General features: G+C 42.3%; 1 protein-coding gene across 5 annotated transcripts in view; it reads right to left on the reverse strand.

Moving 5' to 3' along the window:
- DGKI (diacylglycerol kinase iota) overlaps positions 1-23,258 on the reverse strand; it is a 249,688-nt gene that overhangs the window by 198,959 nt on the left and 27,471 nt on the right. For 2 of the 5 annotated variants that reach the window (XM_044281241.1, XM_044281242.1), the window contains exons 6-8: positions 20,555-20,620; positions 10,144-10,215; positions 4,190-4,306 (exon numbers count right to left, since the gene is read on the reverse strand). In XM_044281241.1, coding sequence (XP_044137176.1) covers positions 4,190-4,306; positions 10,144-10,215; positions 20,555-20,620 — 255 coding nt within the window. Of the gene's footprint in view, positions 1-4,189; positions 4,307-10,143; positions 10,216-20,554; positions 20,654-23,258 lie in introns of all 5 variants that reach the window. The other 3 variants (XM_044281240.1, XM_044281239.1, XM_044281237.1) reach the window with 3 other exon arrangements.

The following is a 23,258-nucleotide window of genomic DNA, read 5'->3' on the forward strand; positions in this document are numbered from 1 at the left end:
TAAAATCTGCACAGAAAAAATCTGCTTCGTGTACATGAGAATTTCAAGTTCTCATAGAGTACAATGAACATGACCTACGGTGCGGATTTTCCGCACGAAAATCAGCACGCAATCCTGATTGTGTGCAGTTAGCCTGAAAATGTGACTTTTTAAAGGGATTCTGTCACCTCCCCTAACCCAAAAAACGATTTTAAGGCAGCCATGAAGCACAGCTTACCTTGATTAGGCTGTGCTCTTTTATCTTGTAATCCGTCCAGCAGTTTCTGCAAAAAACGACTTTTATTGATATGCAAATGTGTCCTGAAGGTGCCCAGAGGGGCGTTTTGTTCCTCTTAGAGAGCCCAGTACCGCCCCTCTTACAGTGCCCAGCCCGCCTTCCTTGCACTGTCTAACCGCCCCCAGCCTGCCACAGCCTCTCCTCCCCCCTCCCTCACGCCGAACGAACTCTCGCACAGGCGCAGTACCCACTGAGGGCTGCGCCAGTGCGATCAGCAGGAGACTGAGGGCGGCAGCTTCATCCTCGTCACTGGGCATGCGCCGAGCCCAGTGACGTCCGATGCTCGCTCTTCCCTCAGTCAGCAGGGAAGAGCGAGCATCAGACGTCACTGGGCTCAGCGCATGCCCAGTGACGACGATGAAGCTCCTGCCCTCAGTCTCCTGCTGAACGCACTGGCGCAGCCCTCAGTGGGTACTGCGCCTGTGCGAGAGTTCGTTCGGCGTGAGGGAGGGGGAGGAGAGGCTGTGGCAGGCTGGGGGCGGTTAGACAGTGCAAGGAAGGCGGGCTGGGCACTGTAAGAGGGGCGGTACTGGGCTCTCTAAGAGGAACAAAACGCCCCTCTGGGCACCTTCAGGACTCATTTGCATATCAATAAAAGTCGTTTTTTGCAGAAACTGCTGGACGGATTACAAGATAAAAAAGCACAGCCTAATCAAGGTAAGCTGTGCTGCATGGCTGCTTTAAAATCGTTTTTTGGGTTAGGGGAGGTGACAGAATCCCTTTAATAAAGGCGTAGTGCATTTACAGAGTTCTCATTGGGACTTCCCTGTGTGCATGGAACAGACTCCTTCCTACAGTGGGGAGGAGCAGGGTTTACCTTACTTAGCCCCATGACTGGCACATGACTAGGGCATTATTGGGTATAATACAGTACAGACCTGATGAAAAGAAGCTGGTCCGGGGGACAGGTTTCCATTATTGGCAGTGAACAAGAAACACGTGCATACAGCCCATACACAGGCATGCAGGATCAATGACCTCAGGATGGGCACATCCAACCTGCTTCACGTCATCACCATCAACTTACTGAAAATAGCAGCAAGGTGTTAATGAAGACACGGGTAGAGCTCCCCGGACACTGATAGTGGACTAATGGGTTTTCTATAAAAAAGTCTATTATCTCAAATCCAGTGATGGCCAGTTCGCATGTGTTTGCGGGCAAACACGGCGAACTGGCCATCACTGCTCAAATCCATGCAGCGCTGTTACAAAATGAGTTTTAAACCAGCGAAGATCCTAAATGAATCCGAAAGATCTCTATTTGCTTTCTAATGTTCTCTCACTTGGGGTCGATCTCGGAGCTATCACTTTTCAGCCTGTGCTGTGTATACTGGGGCAGTGCCAGCAGTCATCTTATTATTCTAATTACAATGAAAGGTAACACCCGTATAAAGGAAGATAGCACAAGATGTCACCATTGATAACAGCTCACCTTCTTCTCCTACCTCTCTCGTCCTGCTCAGCGACCTCTGCAGGTCACAGGGTATGTCCACTGTATGCTCCACAGACGTCAATGGTTTACATACCCTTTATAATCTAAAGTCTGAATACAGGTTTTTTTCAGGACATTGGTCTCTGGGCCTTTGCCAGGACAGTTTACAGTTATGGCAGTGGTAAACTGAATAAATGCCACTGCGTATGAGGCTGACTATGCTATAAATACAAGCTAGCAACAAGCTCACCCGGGGTGTGAAAACCTATATTAATACAGTTAAAAGCTATTAGCCGTGCGACCAGCACTGAGACTGGGAGCCGCTCCAAGCAATTAGTGGTGCAAAGGAAGTAATCTTATATTATTCTGAAAGGGGGAGCACAAGATTAGAAGAACAGGTCTGATTTTGATCTTCTGGAAACAGTGCCACACTTGGATCTGGAGCCGATCGTCAATGCTTGCTGTCATTAAATGAGGGAGTCCCTAAAAACATGTGCCCTAGAATGAGGTATTAGGGGCAATTCTAGTGGATTTCTGAGATTTGGAAGATTCCAGGCAGCTAATCCCATCACAATACTGTGGACAACTGTCTAAAGTTGGAATGGGGCTCAGAAAACAAGCTGATAACATGATGGCATAGTAAGTGAGTGCAGCTCTGGAGTATAATACAGAATGTAACTCAGGATCAGTAAAGTAATGTAATGTATGTACACAGTGACTCCACCAGCAGAATAGTGAGTGCAGCTCTGCAGTATAATACAGGATGAAACTCAGGATCAGTACAGGAAAAGTAATGTATGTACACAGTGACTCTACCAGCAGAATAGTGAGTGCAGCTCTGCAGTATAATACAGGATGTAACTGAGGATCAATACAGGATAAGTAATGTAATGTACACAGTGACTCCACCAGCAGAATAGTGAGTGCAGCTCTGCAGTATAATACAGGATGTAACTGAGGATCAATACAGGATAAGTAATGTAATGTACACAGTGACTCCACCAGCAGAATAGTGAGTGCAGCTCTGCAGTATAATACAGGATGTAACTCAGGATCAGTACAGGATAAGTAATGTATGTACACAGTGACTTCACCAGCAGAATAGTGAGTGCAGCTCTGCAGTATAATACAGGATGTAACTATCAGTACAGGAAAAGTAATGTATGTACACAGTGACTCTACCAGCAGAATAGTGAGTGCAGCTCTGGAGTATAATACAGGATGTAACTGAGGATCAGTACAGGATAAGTAATGTATGTATACAGTGACTCCACCAGCAGAATAGTGAGTGCAGCTCTGGAGTATAATACAGGATGTAACTATCAGTACAGGAAAAGTAATGTATGTACACAGTGACTCTACCAGCAGAATAGTGAGTGCAGCTCTGGAGTATAATACAGGATGTAACTGAGGATCAGTACAGGATAAGTAATGTATGCATACAGTGACTCCACCAGCAGAATAGTGAGTGCAGCTCTGCAGTATAATACAGGATGTAACTATCAGTACAGGAAAAGTAATGTATGTACACAGTGACTCTACCAGCAGAATAGTGAGTGCAGCTCTGCAGTATAATACAGGATGTAACTGAGGATCAGTAAAGTAATGTAATGTATGTACACACTGACTCCACCAGCAGAATAGCGAGTACAGCTCTGGAGTATAATACAGGTTGTAACTCAGGATCAGTACAGAATAAGTACAGTATATACACAGTGACTCCACCAGCAGAATAGGGAATGCAGCTCTGGAGTATAATACAGGATGTAACTCAGGATCAGTACAGGATAAGTATGTACACAGTGATTCCACTAGCAGAATAGTGAGTGCATCTCTGGAGTATAATACAAGATGTAGCTCTAGAGCAGTACAGGATGTACCGGATGTAAGCAATTTATGTACACGGTGTATGACTGTTGTAACACAGGATCAATAAAAGAGAACTAAGGTAAATATGTTCAGAAAAAGATACAATTTTTATGCAAATGACAGCTATATATAAAATGGGGAGAATGCAGTTGAAAGAGAGAGCAAGCCATGGAGACGAGATTCCCACAAAGCATGTTGAAGGTGCACAGGACGCTTGCACATGCAGGAGGCGAGCTCTGCATTATATGGTCTTCCCTCCTTTGTGGCTATACATGCTGAAGGTTTCTCATACACACACACTGTAATACAATGCAACATTCCCAGTGTCATGTCAGGACGTGACGGGATCTGGACACAGGAGTGACATATACTTCCACTGCACTGCAATTACAAGGCATCAAACAAGTTGGCAAGGGAAAGGTTACCCACAATGCAACACTAACAGGGCCACATCACCAAAATAGAAAGGGGTATAGGATTAATCCCACTGAGGGAGGGGGTCATGCATGACACTCAGGTCGTACATACGGGTGCTGTCTTGGGCAATATCAGGGCAGACTGGCCGGGAGTAGGAGAAAGACCCTCACAGACAAAAAGTAACATGCAGTTACCTGAGGTTTCTTCACCTTAATGATCCAGCTTGGAGGGACTATGACAGCAGCATGGGCTCCGAGGGAGCAGGGCTCCTCAATGTGATGTAACAGGAAGCAGGTGACCTTGTTGTGAAACTGGACGGAAACAGACAAGGGGCGAGACAGCCATGTTACATATGCCCAACTTAGTGTCAAAAGGCTGATTAGAACATTTTATAACCTACTGAGGCTGGGCTGCAGGGGTGGGTGGCACTGCACCTCCCAGCAGTCATACTGAACAGGTGCACTGCTATAGGTATGCAAGTGCAACCAGCATGAAGGGATCAAGAAGCAGAATGTGACACTGTCCACAGTGCAGTATGGGTGGTACTGTTATCAGGGGTCCCAGCTCGCCAGGCAGCTGACACCTTCTCACTGCACTTATAAAATGAACAAGTTAATGATGTGCCAAACCTGATGCCCAATATGGTGCCTCACACTTCACATATGGTCGAAATGCCCCAATCACAATTCTATTCAATCTTCCCCCATGGGCATAGTACGTACAGTACAGACCAAAAGTTTGGACACACCTTCTCATTCTAAGAGTTTTCTTTATTTTCATGACTATGAAAATTGTAGATTCACACTGAAGGCATCAAAACTATGAATTAACACATGTGGAATTATATACATAACAAAAAAGTGTGAAACAACTGAAAATATGTCATATTCTAGGTTCTTCAAAGTAGCCACCTTTTGCTTTGTTTACTGCTTTGCACACTCTTGGCATTCTCTTGATGAGCTTCAAGCGGTAGTCACCTGAAATGGTCTTCCAACAGTCTTGAAGGAGTTCCCAGAGATGCTTAGCACTTGTTGGCTCTTTTGCCTTCACTCTGCGGTCCAGCTCACCCCAAACCATCTCGATTGGGTTCAGGTCCGGTGACTGTGGAGGCCAGCACCCCATCACTCTCCTTCATGGTCAAATAGCCCTTACACAGCCTGGAGGTGTGTCTGGGGTCATTGTCCTGTTGAAAAATAAATGATGGTCCAACTAAACGCAAACCGGACGGAATAGCATGCCGCTGCAAGATGCTGTGGTAGCCATGCTGGTTCAGTATGCCTTCACTTTTGAATAAATCCCCAACAGTGTCACCAGCAAAGCACTCCCACACCATCACACCTCCTCCTCCATGCTTCACGGTGGGAACCAGGCATGTAGAGTCCATCCGTTCACCTTTTCTGCGTCGCACAAAGACACGGTGGTTGGAACCAAAGATCTCAAATTTGGACTCATCAGACCAAAGCACAGATTTCCACTGGTCTAATGTCCATTCCTTGTGTTCTTTAGCCCAAACAAGTCTCTTCTGCTTGTTGCCTGTCCTTAGCAGTGGTTTCCTAGCAGATATTCTACCATGAAGGCCTGATTCACACAGTCTCCTCTTAACAGTTGTTCTAGAGATGTGTCTGCTGCTAGAACTGTGTGTGGCATTGACCTGGTCTCTAATCTGAGCTGCTGTTAACCTGCGATTTCTGAGGCTGGTGACTCGGATGAACTTATCCTCCGCAGCAGAGGTGACTCTTGGTCTTCCTTTCCTGGGGCGGTCCGCATGTGAGCCAGTTTCTTTGTAGCACTTGATAGTTTTTGTGACTGCACTTGGGGACACTTTCAAAGTTTTCCCAATTTTTCGGACTGACTGACCTTCATTCCTTAAAGTAATGATGGCCACTCGTTTTTCTTTACTTAGCTGCTTTTTTCTTGCCATAATACAAATTCTAACAGTCTATTCAGTAGGACTATCAGCTTTGTAGCCACCTGACTTCTCCACAACGCAACTGATGGTCCCAACCCCATTTATAAGGCAAGAAATCCCACTTATTAAACCTGAAGTGAAAAACATTTCAGGTGACTACCTCTTGAAGCTCATCAAGAGAATGCCAAGAGTGTGCAAAGCAGTAATCAAAGCAAAAGGTGGCTACTTTGAAGAACCTAGAATATGACATATTTTCAGTTGTTTCACACTTTTTTGTTATGTATATAATTCCACATGTGTTAATTCATAGTTTTGATGCCTTCAGTGTGAATCTACAATTTTCATAGTCATGAAAATAAAGAAAACTCTTTGAATGAGAAGGTGTGTCCAAACTTTTGGACTGTACTGTATATATGTCATGGGGCTATGATGGTTTATCTGCCTTATTAGGATAATAGGGTTCACGATGGAGGTTGATGGAGATAATGAAGGGTACAAGGCTGTAAATATTTCACCTTATGGGGCCAAGATGTTTCTGATGGCTAGCACTGCAATGTTTAGCTGAAAGACATCATCGCTATCATTTTGTGCTTCATTCTTGAGAAAAAGTAAGGTACTTTTTGACCATATGCAAATGAGCAGTTAAGTGCACTGAGGGCGGGTCCAAGCCAATCTGTGCACTCTTGCTCCTCCTGCTTCCTTGCCGTGACGTGTCTGCTAATGGATGCCTATGAAAACTAACAACATCAGGAAATGACAGTATATAACACAACCAAATGTGCCACAGAAATAAAATAAACAGGTACAGTTTGGGAAGTGATAGAAGAAGAGGAACGCTGTGTGCCGCAGCCCTGGCACTGGCTATATATAGAGCCAGGAGTCGCACAATGGGATTTTCTGAGCACAGAGGCACAATACCCACTAATTACAGGGCAGCAGAGCTGTGTGGGTACACTGGAGACTTTACATGACTAATAGCTGACTGCAGAACATAGCGAGACTATCATTACACCGCATGGCCTACGTTAATTCCTGGGTATATAGCATTCCCGCTCTCCGCGCACCGTCTGGAGGACACAAGCCTTTAATGCTCAGCTCTGTAGAACAGATATGATACTAATCTCTTTAAGTTCCGTGGTCGGGTACAAGAAGCATTCTGACAAGGATTGTGTAAAGAATGGCTACATGGGGGGATTTACAATAACGAATGCAAGGGAACGGGTGGCGGAGCAACCTCTTATCACGTACCCCCAAAATGATTTAGACACCATACTGTGAAAACTCCCCTAACAGTGTGTGGTGGCCACAAGTGCCCCCGTAGGTACCTCAAACACATGTGTGTGGCCACTTTAGCGCCTGCCCTAGGTGCCCCATTTAGTGTTTGCCCCTGGTGTTAAATTGGTTGTGTCACTTCAGTATATATTATTACTATTATTATTTACTATTAAAGTGCCATTCATTCCCGGGCGCTGCACATATGAATAGCATTTATTATGTGCCGAAAGTTAATACAAGGCACTTGCTAATGTATTGTGATTGTCCATATTGCCTCCTTTGCTGGCTGGATTCATTTTTCCATCACATTATATACTGCTCGTTTCCATGGGTACAGACCACCCTGCAATCCATCAGCGGTGGCAGTGCTTGCACAAAATAGGAAAAAGCACTAGCCTATACGCATTCCCACGGTCACCAGAAAGGCCATTTTTACTATAGAGTGCAAGCACGACCACCGCTCATTGATTGCAGGGTGGTCATAACCATGGAAATGAGCAGTGTAAGGCTGAGTTCACACGGGCGAGATTTCCGCGCGGGTGCAATGCGGTAGGTGAACGTATTGCACCCGCACTGAATCCGGCACCATTCATTTCTATGGGGCTGTGCACATGAGCGATTTTTTTCACGCATCACTTCTGCAATGCTTTAAAATCGCAGCATGCTCTATATTCTGCGTTTGTAACGCAGGACAGGCCCCATAGAAATGAATGGGGCTGAGTGAAAATCGCAAGCATCCGCAAGCTTTTCACTCATGGTTGCTAGGTGACAGTCTATTCACTGTATTATTTTCTCTTATAACATGGTTATAAGGGAAAATAATAGCATTCTGAATACAGAATGCTTAGTACAAGGGCAATTGAGGGTTAAAAAAATAAAAAATAAATTAACTCACCTTGTCCTCTTCATCGCGCAGTTCCCGGTCTCTTCTGATGAGCTGTCGGCTAAAGGACCTTTGGTGACGTCAGATCACATGCTCCAATCACATGGTACATCACACGTGGTGATGTACCATGTGATTGGAGCATGTGATCTGACGTCACCAAAGGTCCTTTAGCCGACAGCTCATCTACCAGACCGGGAACTGCGCGATGAAGAGGACAAGGTGAGTTAATTTATTTTTTATTTTTTTAACCCTCAATTGCCCTTGTACTAAGCATTCTGTATTCAGAATGCTATTATTTTCCCTTATAACCATGTTATAAGGGAAAATAATACAATCTACACTACAACTAACCCAAACCTGAACTTCTGTGAAGAAGTTCGGGTCTGGGTACCACAGTCGGTTTTTTATCACGCGAGTGCAAAACACATTGCACCCGCGTGATAAACACTGAACATCGGAACGCAATCGCAGTCAAAACTGACTGCAATTGCGTACCCAATCGCGCGGGTTTGCCGCAATACACCGGGACGCATCCGGACCTAATCCGGACACGCCCGTGTGAACCCAGCCTAAAATGTGATGGAAATAAGGATCCAGCCAGCATAGGAGGCAATATGGACAATCACAATACATTAGTAATTGGCTTGTAATAACTTTCTCTACATGATAAATGCCATGTGCTGAAGTTAGATAAAACCCTTTAAAGCTCGGAACCCTGGACAACCCCTTTAACTTCAGTGCCTGCAACAGATGCGCTGTTGATTGTTTTCTCCAGGTTCCACCTTTAGATTTGGCTGCAAGTGCCCTTTTCGCTTGCTGCCCCTTTGGTGCCTTTCCCACAAGCCTTTTTTACGTTAAAAAAAGGCCATGAAAAACGCACACACTGTCAGTTTTTCATGGTCATTTTGCATCTATTTTTAATTTAGTGTCTGACAAAGGAGCTCTCTTTTGAGCCAGCTACAGTGCCACTTTTAGTGTCTGCCCAAGGAGCCCCTTCAGAGCCACTCCCAGGACCCCTTTTACTGCCTACCCTCTAAGCTTTTGTGAGATATGGAAACATCTCTCATTTTCTGAACACTGTGTAAATTATAGGGGTTGTCTCACTTCAGTAAGTGGCATTTATCATGTAGAGAAAGTTAATAGAAAGCCACTTACTAATGTATTGTGATTGTCCATATTGCTTCCTTTGCTGTCTGGATTCATTTTTCCATCATATTATACTCTGCTAGTTTCCATGGTTACAGACCACCCTGCAATCCATCAGTGGTGGCCGTGCTTGCACACTATAGGATAAAGAGTCAGTCTCTCTGGTGGCCGGGACCATAGGAGCGCACATAGGTTAGTTCTTTTTCCTATATTGTGCAAGCACGACCACCACTGATGGATTGCAGGGTGGTCTGTAACCATGGAAACGAGCAGTATATAATGTGATGGAAAAATGAATCCAGCCAGCAAAGGAAGCAATATGGATAATCACAATACATTAGTAAGTGCCTTGTATTAACTTTCTCTACATGATAAATGCCACTTACTGAAGTGAGACAACCCCTTTAAAGGGAACCTGTCATCAACTTTATGCTGCCCATACTAACAGTAGAGACAGGTGAGTTAATTTCAGCGATCTGTCATTTATAAGTTAAAAGTAAGTGTTTGGCGAGAACCAACATCACAATCATTGCAGACTGGGCCTGGAAAAGAGTCCCGGCCACCTGAAAAGAGTCCTGGTTATTCATGAATTCCTGCCCTCCTGACCACCTGCTGATGACTGACGTCTTCTACCTAGTTTTCTCCCTTTCTCTCTAGGAGAGAACTGCCAATCATCAGCAGATGGGTGAAAGTGCAGGAGATTATGAATAACCAGGACTCTTCTCAGGTAGATGTGACTCTTTTCAAGGCCCGGGCTGCAATGGTTATGATGCTGGTTCTCAGCAACCACTTACTTTTAGCTCATGAGTGACACACCGCTGAGATCAGCATTTCTGTCACTATTTTATGCTGCCCTCAGTGAGGTCGGCATAAAGTTGATGACAGGTTCCCTTTAAATAATACAGATCACTATTAATATCAGCTCATCTTACCGCCTGCTTGCACCATGAGCAGCTGATAGCAACAATTTCCTTACTGTGGAATGAGAACTTCTGCTGAAAACCCTGCAAATAAGGAAAAAACGAGATAAGGATGATAAAAAGGAAACAAGATCTTCATCAGGCGTCTTCTTGTAACATATATTGGTTAAGTTATTATGTAAATGCATTCAGATAACCATGGAGAAAGCTTGTGGGACATGTGTTCTGATCTGTATCTCCCACCACGCAAAGCATCCTGCTTAGGCCTCCTGCACACGAACGTTGTGTGCATCCGTGGCCGTTGTGCCGTTTTCCGTTTTTTTTCACGGACCCATTGACTTTCAATGGGTCCGTGGAAAAATCGGAAAATGCACCGTTTGGCAGCCGCATCAGTGAGCCGTGTTTCCTGGCCGTGAAAAAAATATGACCTGTCCTATTTTTTTCACGGCCAACGGTTCACGGGCCCATTCAAGTCAATGGGTCCGTGAAAGAACACGGATGCACACAAGATTGGCATCCGTGTCCGTGATCCGTGGCCGTAGGTTAGTTTCATACAGACGGATCCGAAGATCCGTCTGCATAAAAGCTTTTTCAGAGCTGAGTTTTCACTTCGTGAAAACTCAGATCCGACAGTATATTCTAACACAGAAGCGTTCCCATGGTGATGGGACGCTTCTAGTTAGAATACACTACAAACTGTGTACAAGACTGCCCCCTGCTGCCTGGCAGCACCCGATCTCTTACAGGGGGATATGATAGCGCGGCACCTGAAGGGGTTAATTGTACTATCATATCCCCCTGTAAGAGATCAGGGCTGCCAGGCAGCAGGGGGCAGACCCCCCCCCCCCTCCCCAGTTTGAATATCATTGTGCGGCCCCCCCCCCCTCCCCTGTTGTTAACTCGTTGGTGGCCAGTGTGCGCACCCCCCTCCCTCCCTCCCTCTATTGTTTTAATACATTGGGGCCAGTGTGCGCGCGCCCCCAACCCCCCCCCCCTCCCTCCCTCTATTGTTTTAATACATTGGGGCCAGTGTGCGCACCCCCCAACCCCCCCCCCCCCTCCCTCCCTCTATTGTAATAATAGCATTGGGGCCAGTGTGCGCACAACCCCCCCCCCCCCCCCACAGCCCCCCCCCCCCCCCCCCGATCATCGGTGGCAGCGGAGTAGAAGATTTTCATACTTACCTGGCTGCTGGCTGCTGCGATGTCTGCGTCCGGCCGGGAGCTCCTCCTACTGGTAAGTGACAGCAATGCGCCGCACAGACCTGTCACTTACCAGTAGGAGGAGCTCCCGGCCGGACACAGAGATCGCAGCAGCAGGCAGCCAGGTAAGTATGAATCTTCTACTCCGCTGCCACCGATGATCGGGGGGGGGGGGGGCACACTGGCCCCAATGCTATTATTACAATAGAGGGAGGGAGGGGGGGGGGGGTTGGGGGGGCGCGCACACTGGCCCCAATGCTATTATTACAATAGAGGGAGGGAGGGGGGTGCGCACACTGGCCACCAACGAGTTAACAATAGGGGAGGGGGGGCCCACTGGCCACCAATGAGTTAAAAACAGGGGGGGGGGGGTCTGCCCCCTGCTGCCTGGCAGCACCTGCCAGGCAGCAGGGGGCAGTCATGTACACAGTTTTTCAGTATATTCTAACCTGAAGCGTCTCCATCACCATGGGAACGCCTCTGTGTTAGAATATACTGTCGGAAATGAGTTTCACGATGTAGCTCATATCCGACAGTATATTCTAACATAGAGGCGTTCCCATGGTGATGGGGACGCTACAAGTTAAAATATACCATCGGATTGGAGAAAACTCCAATCCGATGGTATAACAGAACTCCAGACTTTACATTGAAAGTCAATGGGGACGGATCCGTTTGAAATGGCACCATATTGTGTCAACATCAAACGGATCCGTCCCCATTGACTTGCATTGTAATTCAGGACGGATCCGTTTGGCTCCGCACGGCCAGGCGGACACCAAAATGACTTTTTTTTCATGTCCGTGGATCCTCCAAAAATCAAGGAAGACCCACGGACGGAAAAACGGTCACGGATCACGGACCTACGGACCCCGTTTTTGCGGGCCGTGAAAAAAAACGTTCGTGTGCAGGAGGCCTTACAGATATCAGTGGGCTCTAGGGACATGTGAGATCGGCCACGATGAAAGCTAACAATAAACTTGCAGGATTTTGGCTGCAGCTTTGGATGTAACTTGAGTGCACAAGCTATAAAAATGTGGGAGTCATCAAGTATAAGGCACTAGACATCAATTCCTTCTACACAAAAGCAAACACTTTAGGAACTTCTGAAGACGTCTAATTATGACGATACGTCCGCAATGATAACGCTTTTAGGCTGATTGCAGATCTAATAAATATCTAATGCTTTCACTCCAGCACAGCTACAACAACTAATTATGATTTTAGCAGCACTTACAAGAAATGAGTCACATCTACACTATTCTGTTTAACAAAACATGAAAAAAAAGAAGAAAAATAAGAATTTCGGCTGCCAAAATTGACTCATTAGTTGAGGTCTAACTTTTTAGTGCAGCAATGACGGTGCAAAACTGTAGTGAACACAATGGAGATACGAGCAGCACTCCAGACCGGAATAATGCTACTTCACATTCTACTCCATAGGGGCAGTATTTCAGAAGTTATAGTCTTGTACATAGGGCTAGTATTAGGCTACTTTCACACTGTCCGTTTTGGCTTTCCGTTTCTGAGATACGTTCAGGGCTCTCACATGCAGTCCAAAACGGATCAGTTTTGCCCTAATGCATTCTGAATAGAAAAGGATCCGCTCAGAATGCATCAGTTCAGTCTCCATTCTGCTTTCGAGGCGGACACCAAAACGCTGCTTGCAGTGCTGCTTGGTGTCCCTCTCACGAAACTGAGTCAAACAAATCCGTTCTGACACACAATGTAAGTCAATGAGGACGGATCCATTTTCTATCACACAATCTGGCACAATAGAAAACGGATCCGTCCTCCATTGACTTTCAATGGTGTTCAAGACGGATCTGTCTTGGCTACGTTAAAGATAATACAAACGGATCTGTTCTGAACGGATGCAGACGGTTGTATTATTTGAACGGATCCGTCTGTGCAGGTCCATGGTGGATTCGCACCAAACACGAGTGTGAAAGTAGCCTTACCGAAATTATAGTCTTGTACATAGGGGTAGTATTATAATCTATTCCTGTAGCTAGAGAACAGTATTATAGTAGTTATATTCTTGTCTATAAGGAGGCAGTATTATAGTAGTTATATTCTTGTCTATAAGGAGGCAGTATTATAGTAGTTATATTCTTGTACATATGGGACAGTATTATAGTAGTTATATTCTTGTCTATAAGGAGGCAGTATTATAGTAGTTATATTCTTATACATAGAGGACAGTATTATAGTGGTTATATTCTTGTACATAGAGGCAGTATTATAGTAGTTATATTCTTATACATAGGGGACAGTATTATAGTACTTATATTCTTGTACATAGGGGACAGTATTATAGTAGTTATATGCTTGTACATAGGGGACAGTATTATAGTAGTTATATTCTTGTACATAGGGTACAGTATTATAGTAGTTATATTCTTGTACATAGGGGACAGTATTATAGTAGTTATATTCTTGTATATATGGGACAGTATTATAGTAGTTATATTCTTGTATATAGGGGACAGCATTATAGTAGTTATATTCTTGTACATAGGGGACAGCATTATAGTAGTTATATTCTTGTACATAGGGGACAATATTATAGTAGTTATATTCTTGTACATATGGGACAGTATTATAGTAGTTATATTCTTGTACATAGGGGACAGCATTATAGTAGTAATATTCTTGTACATAGGAGCAGTATAATAGCAGTTATATTCTTGTACATAGGGGACAGCATTATAGTAGTTATATTCTTGTACATGGGGCAGTACTATAGTAGTTATATTCTTGTACATAGGGGACAGTATTATAGTACTTATATTCTTGTACATAGGGGACAGTATTATAGTAGTTATATGCTTGTACATAGGGGACAGTATTATAGTAGTTATATTCTTGTACATAGGGTACAGTATTATAGTAGTTATATTCTTGCACATAGGGGACAGTATTATAGTAGTTATATTCTTGTATATATGTGACAGTATTATAGTAGTTATATTCTTGTACATAGGGGACAATATTATAGTAGTTATATTCTTGTACATATGGGACAGTATTATAGTAGTTATATTCTTGTACATAGGGGACAGCATTATAGTAGTTATATTCTTGTACATAGTCAACAGTTATTATAGTAGTTACTTTATATTCTGATATATAGAAGACAATATTATAGTAGTTATATTCTTGTTCATAGGAGGTAGTATTATAGTAGTTATATTCTTGTACATAGGGGCAGTATTATAGTAGCTATATTCTAGTACATGGGGGCAGTAATATAGCAGTTACATCCTTGTATATAGAGGCAGTATGAGGGTCCATTCACACGTCCTGTTTTTTTTCATCCTGAAAAACGGTCCGTTTTTTGCGGATCCGTTGTTCCTGAAAATGTTTCCGTATGTCATCCGTTTTTTGCGGATCCGCAAAAAACGGAAACCTGTATACATTTCAATAATCAAATAAAGTTGTTTGGATTTCTTTGAAAAAAAATTGAAAAAAAAAAAAAAAAAAAAAAAATTTGTTATGTGTTTCCAGGAACGGAATCCGCAAAAAACGGATGACATACGGAATGACATCCGAATGTCATCCGTTTTTTGCGGATCCATTGACTTTGTATTGTACCAGGATCCGATTTTTCAGGACAAGAATAGGACATGTTTTATATTTAAACGGACATGCGGAACGGAACAACGGAAACGGACAGCACACATTGTGCTGTCCGATTTTTTCCAGGACCCATTGAAAATGAATGGGTCCAGATCTGGTCCTGATCTGTTCCTGAAAAAACGGAACAGATCAGGAAAGAAAAAACGGACATGTGAATGGACCCTTAGTACTAGTATTATTACTTACTATTGTTGTACATAGAGGACAGTATTATTGTACTTCTATTTTTCAACATAGATGTATTATATTATTATTACAGATTTATAGTACTTACATCCTCGTACATAGGGAATTGTATTATAATAGTAGCAGCATTATAGTAGTTATATTTTCATACATGGGGCAGTATGATAATATTCATATTCTTGTAAATAGAGGCCAGTATTATAGTGGTTATATTCTTATACATAGTAAGAAGTATTATAATAGTTATATTCTTGGACATAGAGGGCAGTATTATACAAATCGGATTCCAAAAAAGTTGGGACACTATACAAATTGTGAATAAAAACTGAATGCAATGATGTAGAGGTGCCAACTTCTAATATTTTATTCAGAATAGAACATAAATCACGGAACAAAAGTTTAAACTGAGAAAATGTACCATTTTAAGGGAAGAATATGTTGAATCAGAATTTCATGGTGTCAACAAATCCCCAAAAAGTTGGGACAAGGCCATTTTCACCACTGTGTGGCATCTCCCCTTCTTCTTACAACACTCAACAGACGTCTGGGGACCGAGGAGACCAGTTTCTCAAGTTTAGAAATAGGAATGCTCTCCCATTCTTGTCTAATACAGGCCTCTAACTGTTCAATCGTCTTGGGCCTTCTTTGTTGCACCTTCCTCTTTATGATGCACCAAATGTTCTCTATAGGTGAAAGATCTGGACTGCAGACTGGCCATTTCAGTACCCGGATCCTTCTCCTACGCAGCCATGATGTTGTGATTGATGCAGAATGTGGTCTGGCATTATCTTGTTGAAAAATGCAGGGTCTTCCCTGAAAGAGATGACGTCTGGATGGGAGCATATGTTGTTCTAGAACCTGAATATATTTTTCTGCATTGATGGTGCCTTTCCAGACATGCAAGCTGCCCATGCCACATGCACTCATGCAACCCCATACCATCAGAGATGCAGGATTCTGAACTGAGCGTTGATAACAACTTGGGTTGTCCTTGTCCTCTTTGGTCCGGATGACATGGCGTCCCAGATTTCCAAAAATAACTTTGAATCATGACTCGTCTGACCACAGAACAGTCTTCCATTTTGCCACACTCCATTTTTAATGATCCCTGGCCCAGTGAAAACGCCTGAGCTTGTGGATCTTGCTTAGAAATGGCTTCTTCGTTGCACTGTAGAGTTTCAGCTGGCAACGGCGGATAGCACGGTGGATTGTGTTCACTGACAATGGTTTCTGGAAGTATTCCTGAGCCCATTCTGTGATTTCCTTTACAGTGGAATTCCTGTTTGTGGTGCAGTGTCGTTTAAGGGCCCGGAGATCACGAGCATCCAGTATGGTTTTACGGCCTTGACCCTTACGCATAGAGATTGTTCCAGATTCTCTGAATCTTCGGATGATGTTATGCACAGTTGATGATGATAGATGCAAAGTCTTTGCAATTTTTCGCTGGGTAACACCTTTCTGATATTGCTACACTATCTTTCAGCACAACATTATGGGATTTGGTGATCCTCTACCCATCTTGGCTTCTGAGAGACACTGCCACTCTGAGAAGCTCTTTTTATACCCAATCATGTTGTCAATTTACCTAATTAGTGTTAATTGGTCTTCCAGCTCTTCGTTATGCTCAAATTTACTTTTTCCACCCTCTTATTGCTACTTGTTGACTTGGGATTTGTTGACACCGTGAAAATTTTAATCAACGTATTTTTCCTTTAAAATGATACATTTACTCGGATTAAACGTTTGATCTGTCATCTACGTTCTATTACAAATAAAATATTGACATTTGCCATCTCCACATCATTGCATTCAGTTTTTATTCACAATTTGTTTAGTGTCCCAACTTTTTGGGAATCCGGTTTGTAGTAAACATAGAAACATAGAATGTGTCGGCAGATAAGATCCATCTAGTCTGCCCAATATACTGAATACTATGAATAGCCCCTGGCCCTATCTTAGGCTACTTTCACACTTGCGTTCAGAGCGGATCTGTCTGGTGTCTGCACAGACGGATCCTCTCCTATAATGCAGAAGATGGGATCTGTTCAGAATAGATCCGTCTGCATTATAGTTTAGAAAAAATTCAAAGTGTGAAAAGTTGCTCAGACGGATCCGTCCAGACTTTACATTGAAAGTCAATGGGGGACGGATCCGTTTGAAAATTTAGCCATATTGTGTCAACTTCAAACGGATCCATCCCATTGACTTACATTGTAAGTCTGGACGGATCCGTTTGCCTCCGCACGGCCAGGCGGACATCCGAACGCTGCAAGCGTTGATGCATCCGCTCAGAAGGCATTAGGGCAGTATGGATGCGTTCAGGGCCGCTTGTGAGAGCCTTCAAACGGAGCTCACAAGCGGAGCCCCGAACGCAAATGTGAAAGTAGCCTTATATGAAGGATGGCCTTATGCCTATCCCATGCATGCTTAAACTCCTTCACTGTATTTGCAGCTACCACTTCTGCAGGAAGGATATTCCATGCATCCACTACTCTCTCAGTAAAGTAACACTTCCTGATATTACTATTAAACCTTTGCCCCTCTAATTTAAAACTATGTCCTCTTGTAGCAGTTTTTCTTCTTGTAAACATTCTCTCCTCTTATATTCTTATATAGTGGTTATATTCTTGTATATTATAGTAGTTCTTGTACATAAGATTTGGAAGGGAGAGAAACGCTACACCTGCTCCAGGGCATGGATCCAATTTACTTGCCTGTGGGTCCCTGCCTCTAACCTGTTCTATTCAGTTACAATTTGACTATTCACATCACCTTTGTCTGTATGTGCCGTGCAGCGGACCGCAGGGGAAGGCATAGGGGTGGAGAGGATGGAAGTGGTGGCTGGAGTAGTGAAGGTGGTTGTAGCCCTCACGGTGGCTTATCTCGACTCCAGCGCTCTCATGATCCACGCAGGCAGTGAATGGAAAGGCAGAATCCATCCTCACCTTGGGGCACACCCTGAATGTTTGAGGTCTCCCGCCTGGTGGTGGCTTTGGTTCCCTTGATGTTATGGAAGAATGTGCATTGGAGTGCAAGGCAGGAGGACAGGAGGAAGATTGGATGACCAGTCTGTCCCAGAAGTGCGGTGGGTGCAAACCAAAGGCAGTAAAGTCCAAAGCCATATAAGTGCGTTACCTTTAGTCGTTAGACTCAGTCCAAGCACAGCCATCATGGTTCCTTAGCAAAGTTTCCATTTTTTGGCAGCTTTCAATCACAGGAATAGTATTTTCCTGGAGAAGGGTCTATCTTGGGTTACTTGGCAGCAACACACACCAAACAGGTCTTCACACTAGCAGACTCTCTACACTTAGCTAACACTAAGAAATTCATGTAATTAGTATATTTATGTGTCTCCAGAGCTTTCAAAGTCCGATCATGCTGTGATTTTAATATATGACAGTAAAGAAATGGTTTTCAATTTTTCCATTAGAAAGAGTGCTGCAGCGACTGTAAAATGTATTTTGGGTTTTTTGGTGATACTATTGGTCTGTATAATCTTTACTTCATTCACTTGCCACCTGCTCGTCTGTATAATCTTTACTTCATTGTGTGCATACAGCTGTCATTATTGCTATTACCCTTTGCAGGTTATCCTGCTATATACATACAATTCTTACACATACAGTATGGATTAATATTAGTATTTTATGTATTTATGGTAGGACCATCTCTGCTTGGAATCTTGTCTGTCCAATATCAGTAAATGTATTTTAGTTGTAATTTGTATAAATGTTGTAGCTTGTGGCAGAATGTACTCTTATTGGTGGTCCTATTATGGATGCTGGTATAATCTTGTACATAAGATGCAGTATTATATTAGTTATATTCGTGTACATAGGAAGAAGTATTACAGTAGTTATATTCTTGTACATTGGGGGCAGTGTTATAGTAGTTATATTCTTGTACATAGGTGGCAGTATTATAGTAGTTATATTCTTGTATATAGAGGACAGTATTATAGTAGTTATATTCTTGTACATAGAGGACAGTATTATAGTAGTTATATTCTTATACATAGGAGACAGTATTATAGTAGTTATATTCTTGTATATAGAGGACAGTATTATAGTAGTTATATTCTTGTACATAGAGGACAGTATTATAGTAGTTATATTATTGTATATAGGAGACAGTATTATAGTAGTTATATTCTTGTACATAGGAGAAATTATTATAGTAGTTATATTCTTGTACATAGGGAGCAGTATTATAGCAGTTATATTTTTGCAAATATGAGTAGGTTATATTATAGTAAATATATTATTGTACATAGGGGGTTTTATAGTAGTTTTATTCTTGCACATATGAGTTGTACTATATTAGTTATGTTCTTGTACATAGGAGGCAGTATTATAGTAGTTATATTATTGTACATATAATGCAGTATTATAGTAGTTATATTCTTGTACATAGGGCCAATATTATTATAGATATATTATTGTACATAGTATTCTTGTATTATAGTATAGAGTCATGAAATTTGTCCTGTGCTTTTAATATTCACCAATAAAGTATACACAATAAAGTTCATATTTTATGTCTCTACACAATACAGTGATTCCAACACTTCTGTGTATCTACCAGTCAATGTAAGCTGGTTGTTTTGTATATTGCAGTATTATACAGTAGTAGTTATATTCTTGCACACAATGGCAGTATTATAGTAGGTATATTCTTGTACATAGAGGTTAGTATCATGGTTGTTATATTCTAGTATATAGGGGTGCGGTCTTATGGTAGTTATATTCTTGTATCTAATAAGTGATAGTATAATAAATATATTCTTGTACATAGGGGGTAGTATTGTCGTAGTCATATTCTTATGAGTGTTATAGCAGTATTATTTTACATATAGTACAGTATTATAGTAGTTGTATTCTTGTACATAGCAAGCAGCATCATAGTAATTATACTGTTGTATACAGGGGCAGTATTATAGCAGTTATATTTTTGTACGCAGAAGGATATATTATGGTACTTATATTTTTGTACATAGAAGCAGTATTAATGCAATCATTTTCTTCTGCATTAGGAGCCTATTATAGTAATTGTATATTTATACATAGAATGCAGTATTATAATAGTTACATTGTAATGTAGGCATTCCTATATGAAGTGAATTGTGGTTACCATTCTTAAAAGGATGTTTATATAACTCCATTCACTTCAATGGAGAGGGACTGTACATATGGGGAATGGGATCACCTCATTCTCTAGATCAGAGGGGGTCTCATACCGTGACAGATTACACTATAATGACATATCGGATTGATATGCTATGATGAAAACTCCTTCTAAGATAAAGAAGACTGTGATTCATTCTAGAGAGTGTGGCCAGGTACTGCTGATATTATGTTATTAACAGTTAATACGGTGACTGGATGTCATCTTACCTTCCCGCAATGCTTGCATTTTCCTTCTTGCCGTCGTCGATGTACCCAGTGATGCCTCACAAAATTCTGCTGGTTAGAACAACAAGAAAAATGTCTGACCTGAGGAAAAACCATTAGAGCGTGGGTCAGGCTGGATATCCAGGGTGGGCACCATCAGAAACACAGAGAAGAGGAAGCTCATGGGTTTACTCCACCCATAGTAGAAGAATTATATTATAGATTTTACTATAATACAATTATTATAATAATTTTGTTGTGTTCTATTTATGGCATTAAAGATTCCATGATCTTCAGACTTTTTGGAGGGGTTGGCGGTGGCAACTTCTCTTCTCCAGGGGCATATTTGGTGACTATGGGGTCAAAAGACTAATAGGAAAGACTAATACGTCGTTATTATGGGAGACTTCAACTACCCAGATATAGACTGGGAAACTGAAACTTGTATATCTCATAAAGGAAATAGGTTCTGTCCCAACTGTTTCAGGACCCGACTAGAGAAACTGCCATACTGGACTTAGTATTAACCAATAGGCCTGACAGAACAACAGATGTGCAGGTTGGGGGACACCTGGGAAATAGTGACCATAAAATAATAACCTTCCAATTATCATTGAAAAGAGTGTTTCTTCAGGGAGGAACAAAAATACCAAACTTCAAAATCTAGCCAACTAAGAGAGGCCATAACTAACTGGGACAAAGTCCTCAAAAATAAAAATACAGCCACAAAATGGGATATTTTTAAAAGCATTCTAAAATCTAATTGTGAGAGGTACATACGTTATGGGAATAAAAGGTTAAGGAACAAAACAAAAACTAATGTGGATAAATAGAACTGTAAAGAAAGCAATAAATCACAAAAAGAAAGCATTTCAATCACTAAAACAGGAGGGTAGCGAGGAAGCACTGAAAAAATATAAGGAAATAAAATAGAATATGTAAAAAACTAATAAAAGCAGCCAAACTAAAGACCGAGAGATTAATTGCCAAAGAGAGCAAAACTAACCCTAAAATATCCTACAATTATATAAATGGTAAAAAGTATAAATCTGAAGGTGTCGGCCCTCTACAGAGTAATGAGGGGGGAGTTGCAGAGAGTGTTGAGGAGCAAAGCTAAGGAAAATAAACTGTCAGTTGAAATGCAGAATGTAAAAGTAAATTCCCTATTAAAAGTGCCCTGTCTGACCCAGGAAGAAGTACAGCGGCGTCTTAAAAAGATTAAAATAGACAAATCGCCAGGACCAGATAGCATACACCCCCGTATCCTAAGGGAATTAAGTAATGTCATAGCCAGACCCTTATTTCTGATATTTAAGGACTCTATACTGACAGGGCGCAAAAACAGAGCCAGGAAACATCTGTCGTGGGTAAACAGTTTGAAGGTTTTCTAAGAGATGCTATCTTGGAGCACCTCAATAAAAATAAGCAAAAAACGCCATATCAGCATGGCTTCATAAGGGATCGGTCACGTCAAACTAATTTAATCAGTTTCTATAAGGAGGTAAGTTCTAGACTTGACAGCGGCGAATCAATGGATGTCGTATATCTGGAGAATGCTCGGACTGGGAGAAAACGTCTGTATGTGGGTAAGTAACTGGCTCAGTGATAGAAAACAGAGGGTGGTTATTAATGGTACACACTCAGATTGGGTCACTGTCATTAGTGGAGTACCTCAGGGGTCAGTATTGGGCCCTATTCTCTTCAATATATTTATTAATGATCTTGTAGAAGGCTTGCACAGTAAAAACAAAATTTGGGCAGATGACACTAAACTGTGTAAAGTAATTAACACGGAAGAGGACAGTATACTGCTACATATGGATCTGGATAGATTGGAGGCTTGGGCAGAGAAGTGGCAGATGAGGTTTAACACTGCCAAATGTAAAGTTATGCACATGGGAAGAGATAATGCAAGTCACCCGTACATACTAAATGGTAAAACACTGGGTAACACTAAAATGGAAAAAGACCAAGGAATTTTAGCAAACTAAGCTGTAGAAACCAGTGTCAGGCAGCTGCTGCAAAATAAGATAATGGGTTGCATCAAAAGGGGCATAGATGCCCGTGATGAGAACATAGTCCTTTAACTTTACAAATCACTAGTCAGACCACACATGGAGTACTGTGTACAGTTCTGGGCTCCTGTGAACAAGGCAGACATAGCAGAGCTGGAGAGGGTTCAGAGGAGGGCAACTAAAGTAATAACTGGAATGGGGGGGACTACAGTACCCTGAACGGTTATCAAAATTAGGGTAATTCATTTTATAAAAAAGACGACTGAGGGGAGATCTAATAACTATGTATAAATATATCAGGGGTCAGTACAGAAATTTTTCCCATCATCTATTTATCCCCAGGACTGTGACTGTGATGAAGGGACATCCTCTGCGTCTGGAGGAAACAAGGTTTGTACACAAACATAGAAGAGGATTCTTTACGGTAAGAGCAGTGAGACTATGGAACTCTCTGCCTGAGGAGGTGGTGATGGTGAGTACAATAAAGGAATTCAAGAGGGGCCTGGACGTATTTCTGGAGCTTAATAATATTACAGGCTATAGCTACTAGAGAGGGGTCGTTGATCCAGGGAGTTATTCTGATTGCCTGATTGGAGTCGGGAAGGAATTTTTTTCCCCTTTAGTGGGGAAAATTGGCTTCTACCTCACAGGTTTTTTTTTTGTCTTCCTCTGGATCAACTTGCAGAATAACA

Source organism: Bufo gargarizans, chromosome 2, assembly GCF_014858855.1.
Source record: "Bufo gargarizans isolate SCDJY-AF-19 chromosome 2, ASM1485885v1, whole genome shotgun sequence".
NCBI lineage: Eukaryota > Metazoa > Chordata > Amphibia > Anura > Bufonidae > Bufo > Bufo gargarizans.